Source organism: Macadamia integrifolia, chromosome 11, assembly GCF_013358625.1.
Source record: "Macadamia integrifolia cultivar HAES 741 chromosome 11, SCU_Mint_v3, whole genome shotgun sequence".
NCBI classification, from domain to species: domain Eukaryota; kingdom Viridiplantae; phylum Streptophyta; class Magnoliopsida; order Proteales; family Proteaceae; genus Macadamia; species Macadamia integrifolia.
The window spans coordinates 2,421,417-2,430,265 of record NC_056567.1 but is presented as its reverse complement, the minus strand read 5'-3'; the positions used below and the strand labels follow the sequence as shown (position 1 = coordinate 2,430,265).

General features: G+C 37.2%; 2 protein-coding genes across 2 annotated transcripts in view; one reads left to right on the top strand and one right to left on the bottom strand.

The window, feature by feature from the left end:
• Nucleotides 1–1,588: 1,588 nt before the first annotated feature.
• LOC122094343 (auxin efflux carrier component 5-like) lies at nucleotides 1,589–5,073 on the top strand. The gene is made up of 5 exons (XM_042665109.1): nucleotides 1,589–2,340; nucleotides 2,600–2,685; nucleotides 2,769–2,926; nucleotides 3,146–3,222; nucleotides 4,803–5,073. The coding sequence occupies exons 1-5, from the start codon at nucleotides 1,670–1,672 to the stop codon at nucleotides 4,873–4,875; spliced, it is 1,065 nt and encodes a 354-aa protein (XP_042521043.1). The 5' UTR covers nucleotides 1,589–1,669; the 3' UTR covers nucleotides 4,876–5,073.
• Nucleotides 5,074–5,899: 826 nt separating this feature from the next.
• The window catches only part of LOC122094342 (cis-3-alkyl-4-alkyloxetan-2-one decarboxylase), a 6,972-nt gene continuing 4,022 nt past the window's right edge, over nucleotides 5,900–8,849 (bottom strand). Inside the window, exons 7-13 of the mRNA XM_042665108.1 lie at nucleotides 8,488–8,544; nucleotides 8,310–8,377; nucleotides 8,141–8,221; nucleotides 7,822–7,899; nucleotides 7,539–7,694; nucleotides 6,733–6,885; nucleotides 5,900–6,257 (exon numbers count right to left, since the gene is read on the bottom strand). Coding sequence (XP_042521042.1) covers nucleotides 6,180–6,257; nucleotides 6,733–6,885; nucleotides 7,539–7,694; nucleotides 7,822–7,899; nucleotides 8,141–8,221; nucleotides 8,310–8,377; nucleotides 8,488–8,544 — 671 coding nt within the window. The 3' untranslated portion in view covers nucleotides 5,900–6,179. The remainder of the gene's footprint in view (nucleotides 6,258–6,732; nucleotides 6,886–7,538; nucleotides 7,695–7,821; nucleotides 7,900–8,140; nucleotides 8,222–8,309; nucleotides 8,378–8,487; nucleotides 8,545–8,849) is intronic.

Below are 8,849 nucleotides of genomic sequence, written 5' to 3'. Positions count from 1 at the left end.
CCTGACAGAGAACTCTTGCCGTAATAAATATGTGATGTATCTTAGCATCTGGATTTTCACCGAATAAAAATCGTACCAACTATTGCTTATTAAAACCGAATATGAAACCATTTATGAACCAGCTCCTGCTTATTAAAACCAGATGAGGAACTTTTTATGAAGCCCAATAAAAACCATATTGAAACCGAGTAGGCTCGATACAGTTTTGATATTGAAATGCATTCATATTTTTAATACGGTATGATTTTGGTTTCTCCTTTTTGACTCCACACTGAACTAAAACTGTATCAGTTGACACCATTATATCAAATCCACGAACACTACTTTGGAAAGACCAAACAATTTCTGATGCACTTCCCTAGCTAATTAGTTTAATTATTGATGCAATGGCTTTTCCCAGTATAAACCTAGACCACTGAACCCAAAAGTGGGGTTTTTTTTTTTTTTTTTTTGTGATTAAATAAATATATTAAAAATCAAAGAAAGGAAGAAGAAAAATAGTACAAGGCAAAGGTGACAACAAGAGCTACTAGTCCTGGACAAACGAAGAAAAAAAAATATAAATATATAAGGAACAAAACATCAATCCAATTAAATAATGCGGGAGACATCACAAAAGGAGCAATAACAAGCTCTCTACGATCTTCCAAGGGGCATCAGATTTGAATTTTTTCTTGCCTTAGAAAATGTTTTTACGAATTTCAAAAGTAATAAAAAGCAAAAGAGCCAAACCTACTTTATCACTCTTGGTAAGCATACTAATGATGATGTAATCTTGATCAGAGAAAAGGTCTTCTCTAATACCAAACATAAAGCGTACATTTGGTGTACGAGGCTCTCGCATGTGCGAGATTTGAAGGAAAGAAAACTACACAATCTTACCCAAAGATATCAAGAGACAATGTCGGCATATTGAAACAAAACCCTAGAATCCTTTAGAGAATAAAACTGAGGGAAAAACCCCATCAATTTCTCCAAGGAACTATACCAATGGATTAAAGCCATTATACCCCACACGCAAAAAAGAGCATATCTTGAATACCAACTAAAACCCTGCAAGAGGAATATATAGTTAGTGGCTTAGTGCTTGTTATTTGGGAGGGGAAAAAAAAAAGGCTTTCTCAGATAATTAGTACACCTATGGTTTAAAGCCATTAACCCCAAAAATATGAAGCAAAAAAAAAAGGCATATTTTAAATAGTCATATAAAACCTTGCCAGAGGAATATATTTAGTGATTTCTTTTTCGAGGAGGAAAGAAAATGCAAATAGACAAACTTACATTTTTGGTTATTACCTGAGGATTGGCATTTATTCTATATTCTACAAACAAAAATGCTCATCCACAAAGTATGTGACTGTCTAATGGGAAGAATATATATAACAATAATAGCTGAAATCATAACCTTCCTTGCATAGGTGGTGGTAGAATAATTGGACTTTATTCGCTATTCTAGAGAGAGAAAATTCAAGGAAAACATTGTTGATCAGAACACACAAATTTTTGAAAGGAACATTACTGGTACATATAGTACCAAATATATTATATATATAGTTGCTAGAATGGTGAACTCATCACATGTTCCAAACAATTCTTCTTCTACTACTTAGTGTTTGAAGGTCTTGAACTAGGAGTGGAGTGGGTGAAAAAAGAAAAAGAATTTGAGGGAATGATAGGGTGGGAAGATGTTTACAAGGTGGTGGTGGCCATGTTTCCCTTATATGTAGCACTAGTTTTGGGGTATGGGTCAGTAAGGTGGTGGCACATATTCAACCCTGAACAGTGCAATGCAATTAACCTTCTTGTTTGCTATTTCACTCTCCCTCTATTCACTTTTGAATTTGCAGCCTCTATTGATCCTTTCAAAATGAACTACTTATTCATAGGAGCTGATGCTATCTCCAAAGTCATAATAGTTATGGTATTGGCCTTATGGGCTAAGTGTAGTAGTAAAGGTAGCTATTGTTGGTCTATAACAAGCTTCTCTTTATCTACTCTCACTAATTCTCTGGTTGTAGGTGTACCACTACTGAAGGCCATGTATGGACAAATGGCTGTTGATCTAGTGGTACAGTCTTCTGTCATACAGGGAATCATATGGCTCACAATTCTTCTGTTTGTGTTGGAGCTTCGAAAGACAAGGAGTGATACCTTGTCAATGATTAATGTTGATTCTAATGCTATGAAGGATGTGGAAGGAAATAATGAGCAGATGGTGGCAATAACTAGTACAAAACCTTCCTTGTGCTCTCTGATGAAGATTGTGTGGCTAAAGCTTGCACTTAATCCCAACTCCTATGCTTGTTTTATTGGCATGGCATGGGCTTTTATTGCAAACAGGTAGATATATTTAACTGTGTATGAAACAGACACACACACACATGCATGCACGTAAAAGGTGGAATTAATATTTATACATCGGATGTGAGTAGCCCAATGTGAAGGCTTATAGATACTTGGGCATCCTCTTTTCATAGGCAAGCTTTTAAGTATGAGGTCTATCCAAGTCCTTAACAACACATACAAAAATTAGAAAAACATAAATTACATCTATTGCTAATTTAGTATGTATTGATGAAGCTGTTGGGTGCATAAACAGGTGGCATCTAGAGATGCCAAGTATTATTGAGGGATCTGTATTGATCATGTCAAGGGCAGGGATTGGGATGGCCATGTTTAGCATGGGTGAGAGATTGTACTTCTTCTACTTACTATGGTTTGTGATGATCAGTTCTCACTACTAATTTATTTAAAACCTCTACATGCAGGGTTGTTCATGGCAATGCAGGAGAAGTTTATGGCATGTGGGCCAAGTCTAACAGTGTTTGGACTAGTGTTAAGGTTTGTGGCTGGTCCAGCAGCCATGGCTATCGGTTCCATTGCTGTAGGGTTGCATGGTGATGTCTTACGTGTTGCCATTATCCAGGTGAGACATTAAACCGACTTTAAAATAATTAACTCGGACATTTAGTGTGACTCAGTGCATGCATGCCAAAATTTCTTTCTGTCACATAATCCTTGTTACAAAACATCAATTTCACTTCTCTTCTTGTTACAAAACATCAATTTCACTTCTCTTCCCTCATCTTACTTTGCAATCAGGTGGAGCTTTTGATTTGAATTCTTATCTAATCCTTTTTTGCAGGCAGCCTTACCACAATCCATCACATCCTTCATCTATGCCAAGGAATATGGGTTGCATGCCAATGTCCTTAGTACTGCGTAAGTTAAAAAATATTTAATTCTTTTCCTCGTTTTCCTACAAATCTTATGGTAATCGCCAGGGGTGTCAATCGGTTGGACCGGGCCGGTCTCGATCGGGCCTAATCGGGGTTGACCACTTGGAAGCCTTGCACCGTGAATGTCCATTTAAGTAAACTGGCCTAGCTTTGGAGGGCATGGTACGGTTTATAATTGGGTCGATCGATGTAAAGATTTAATCGGGCTTTCTTAAACGGGCCTTAGTCGGGTCTTAACTGGGCTACGGACCTATTTAAGTCTAAACGGGCTCTAAGCGGGCTTTAAATGTGCTTACCCTAAGATTATTTTCTTAAGTGGATTGAAGGTCCAGAAATATGTAACGCAAATATTTAATAAAGAAGAGAAGTGATATGAGATTACGGTTGTTCTTTCACAAGAAAAAAATAAGAGATTATGGCCATTACAACTTACAAAACGAAGATTAATTAAATTAAATCGTATTACAAAGCAAATGGTAAGAAAATTTAATTAGTTTCTTACTAGTAGTGGCAAAATCAAAATTTTATGTAGTATTAAAGGGGTTGGGCTGGGCCGGGCTGCAACAAGTCGGTCAAAGTCGGGCTTATAAATGTGTCGGTTTGGTCAGGCGCCTGACGGGCTAGCTACCTGCACCGTGAACACCCGTTTAATAAATGTGTTGGGCTCAAGCCTGACACGTTTATTAAATGGGCCAGTCCAAGTTGCATAAATGTGTCGGGCTCGATCGGGCCTACCAGTGTGGGCTCACAATTGACACCCCTAGTAATCACTGACCAGGTTTAATCAAGATGAAGTGTAGAGTTAATGTAAGAAAAGTCAAGAAAATAAATAAATAAATAAAAAGAGGAAGAGAATGAGGTTTTGCTAGCATGACTGTCCTTATAAAGAACATCCCACAGGGGATGGTGGGGTAAGGTTTGGAATACATAGTATGGGAAAAAGAACATTGCTTGATTACATGTCCCTATGCCTAGACATAGGGCCACGGAAAAACAAAGGCCTGCCCTCCATGTTTAGTGCCTCCACACACTCTTTCATTGGTTCGTTCTATGTTAGGACAATAGCCAGGCGTTTGGGTAGCGATCCCTCTCTCATAAACTATAAACTTTTCTCACACCTCATTGTGACCCCTCTTAACCGGCCCACACCCCCCCCCCCCCCCCCCCTGCCAAAAAAAAAAAAAAATCATTGTGGGCTTGTTCTCTCTCTCCATTTCTTGACAACAAGCATAACCTACACAATAGTCAAGTCAATCTTGGGTTGGGGAGGTGGGGATTAGAATGGTAATAAGTGAAATTTTGAAAGACTTCATTTGTTTGCAAGTAAAAGAGGAGGAAAAGAAAGACTTTCCTCTAGGATTTTCAGACATTTATTTTGACATGTTAATGCGAAATATGGCATTGAGAAGTAATTAAGAAAATATTTACATTGCATACAATTGGAATGAAAATTTTTCTCGTAATAAGTGAAGTCATCCATTAAAAGGAAGGTGATTTCTGAGTATTTGTTTCTCGATTGGCCATGGAAAATGGTCTGATATATGGCTTGTTATTCTCTTGCAGGGTGATCCTAGGGATGATACTTTCCTTGCCCATCTTGGTCGGATACTATGCGGTTTTAGAGTTATTGAATTGAGCTCCAGTCTTATGCGTCCCTCTGTAACTTTTTTTTTTTTTTTTTTTTTTTTTAAATTTTTATTTTCCACCTTTTCCGGGTGTAAATCGGTCAGCACCTGAGTCAGTTCTTTGTTATTTGGTTCTAACTATTGAACCCTAGAAAAGAAAATTTGTAATCTCACCCATTGATCCTAAGCTAAAAGGACTTATCCACCAATCCCTTTGAACTTCGTTGGGTTGTATATGCTTAATATTTATCTCTACATCGCAATGAACCTGAGAAATACAACACAAAGATTTATGCTGATAATCAAGATTTCCTATATTCACAGTGAGATGAGAATTGCTTTCCTAACAATGGAATAGGGTTACAACCTCTCGTCTTCATGTCTCCTCTCTATTGAGAATTCCCTCACTATAAATTTTTAGGGAAACATATATAGGTACAATTTTACCAAAATATCATATAATTCTTAACCCTTCAGGCCCTTGGGACTTTTACTGGCCCTTTGGAGTTGGCCTACAAACCCATGCCAAAGGATACAAGACAACCTACTCCCAACAAATGGCAATTCCTCATCAGCCATCAAAGTTTCCAGTTTCTATGGGGTCATTTGCCTATCCAAGTGAGAATTTTTCTCCATTTCCCTATGAAATACTGGTCAAGACTACCCATCCGGCCATCATCTTGATATTGTTTGCAGTTCTACAGATTTTCTCAGCCCCTGCAAACCTATATGGTCAAGTCACTAAGAACTTTTTGCAGGATCCAAATTTTCTATTGGCTTATATGCTAGTCAAATGCCACCAGGAAGGCAATATGTATCACAGAACTTATATAATAACATCTGGAAATGGGAAGTTTTCACCAGCTGCACTACCACTGGTGCATTTTGGCCAAGTTGGAAGGACCAATTGGTGCCCATAATTTTGGTGGACAAGATCCTATAGAAGGTAGTCCACAGCAGTGCACAATAATACAGGGTAGAAGAAAGCACCATACTTATCTGAAAAATCGAAACCCATTCTTGAGTGAGATGTAATACACTGAGAAGCTTTCACTAATCCTGTATTGGAAGCATTGAGCATAGGGCAATCATATACAATTAACAGTACAATCAGGGGCACCTGGACTGAATTAAGGGCATATCAAGTTACCTTTTCAGCCTATAACACTTGCAGGTACATATCCTGTAGTAATAACTGAAAAGGAAAGTATGAATTAAGTATGATGGATGGTAGCAATCAAGAGCTCTCAGCCTAAAAATCAATTGAGAAACAAAAATTCTTGGAATCTCAAACTATCAGAAAACATCATCTCATCTAATGCCTTCTGCTGATAAGTCCTGCAATGATTTGTCCGAGTTCTTCACCACTGTCCTCCTGGACATGATGTCCAGCCTACAAGACAAAAAATAAATAAATAAATAACTGAAGTTACTTTCATCAATCACCTTAAATAATGGTAGGTTATAATAAGAAAATCTAACATGTTCCTGCTGTGGATGACAGTTATTTATAGTGTTCTCTTGTATCATCACCATCATCTTACAACAACAATAACAATGATTATAATGAAAACGTGTTACTTCACATACATTGCTTCAAGTCTGGATGCGTAGTAAGATGGGTTAAGTGTTCACTGGTTTTATTTTCCCCACAAACCAGCCCCTTATTAAAGAATCAGCTCAAAACATTTCAAACAAGAGATGGTTTAGCTGTTTGTGGAGACTTAACATCTGTTGCCTGGTTTAGAAACCCTTTATTAAGAATTTCATCCTTCTAATATTATCCAGTTAATAAGGATTTTTTTGTTCACCTTCATTGGATTTCCCTGTAAATATCAATTAATCAGGAAAAAGAAAATGGTAGATACCATTGGAAGCTCCATCAATTTATGATTTGAACTCTTGCAAAAATCTTCTACTCCATCATAGCTCAACCAGCGGTCTCTTTGACCCCAACAAACTGTTGTCCGAACTTTCCAGTCCTCACTGGATAGCATCTTCCTCATCACTCCAACATAGGACTGAAAAGGTATAGCAACAAAATCACAACATAGTTATATATAGAAATAGCATTAACTATTTTCTTAGGTGGGTACAATTTTTGCCATTATAATAGCACTTCATTTTGAAGTAATAGGATGTACATATAATTTTATCATTTTACCCAACATTGAGGAAGAACAAGATACCCAGTTGTAAGAATATGTGTCATGTTCCACTAATACGACAAGTACATAATATTGGCCCCTCATTGACTATAAAATCTCTGCCCAATAACAAAATAGTGGGCTCCACAATAATCAAATAGTTCCCAAGGATCTCCTTTGCATGGGTATTACATCAACAGCCCTTTTCTTAAATAACCACCAAGTGAAATCTTATTAGGACCACAGTGCTGAGGTAAGCCACAACATTGGAATTCATGTGACATCTACTTTTTCATTATGATAGCCAAATCCTTCAAGAAATATAATGACATAGACAACAAATATAACAATTATAGGCACACTGATCAAGTCGTCATGTAAAAAGAATGGCTTAGAACCAGAAAAAGCTTGAGAGAAAAGTTGGAACTTCAATTCCTTCCTACGACCTACCTATTTTTGTTATAAAAAACAATTAAGAAGGACAATAAACTGCTCAGAGTTTGGAAGAGAATTAAAAAGAAGTTCACCTTCAACTGCTTCCTCATGGCCCTACTTATAGCATTTAATGCAAATCCTGAAGATCCAGATGTGAGATAAGGTCTTCTGTAAACCATTGCATCCTCCTCCTTCATCTTGTAAGGTCCACAGCTGGTCAATGCTTTGTCACTAGCCCTGAGAGGATCCTGACATTTTATCAAACAAGCGCAATTTTAATGATCAGGTTAACTAATGGTGTTAATCTTTCAGGACCAAAGTCTGGAAAGAAGGAAGGGACACAGACACAATGACTCAATTGGATAGTCCTCTAACCTGGGAAAAAATTTCACCCAACAAAAAGTTGCTGAATATTGATAACGTTGACGGCAGGTTAGCATGATTGTCCATCAGCTTTTGCATAAGATAAACCAAAGAAAGTCAGTTTCACTCCAAAAAATTCTCGTTTATTTCTTGTGATTCAAACTTTCTCATTCTTTGGATGGCATGCATCGCAAAACAAAGTAAAAAGGATCAACAACAAAAATATATAACTTCATAATCAAGGACACTCAATGCGAAATTCTACAATGTCCAAAAATTTATGTAATAGAAATTTGTAAATGAAAGAAACATATCCATTCAATCTTCTTACAGGAGGATTAAGAAGAATGAGATCATTCAACTTGTCTTGATGATTGCTAGCATATTTGACAACTACCGGAGCAAAGTATCCCTGCACAGCATTGCAAAGATAAAAAGATCGTTTCAGTTGCAAATCCTGCGGTTCTATGTGTTGGCATTCAGAAAAGGATGTATTGTACCTGAACAACAATGGAAACCTTATCTTCTACAAGTTCACTAATAAGAGCATCCAAGGATGACACATACTCTGTATTAGAGAAATTATTTAGATAGAAGAAATAGATTCAATTATAAAAACTATATCATATAAGATATATTTAGTTTCCTGCCTCCATAAGGTCTTCTGAAGAGAGTTACCATCCAATGTGTAGTCAAAGCCATATCTTGGTTGAGGCTTATCTGAAAATCCAAAACCTGAAAACCAAGAATAACACTTTTTTCCAGTCAGAATATAATGAATATAGACCAGGGAAAACCCCCTTCCTCCCCCTTCCCACTCCAAGGAATGATGCGCAAGTTGTTCAGATCTGGTAATCCATATAGCCCTGACTTTATTTATGAGTCTTCACCACTAGATAGGCTCTGGCATAGATAGTCAAAGCCCAACTCAAATCTTAACTATGTAACCTTAAGAAACTTTCCTGACCTAAATTTCAACCACAACATATCACCAATCGAAGGAGCATGGCACAAGGATCATGCTGGATGAGACAACCCCC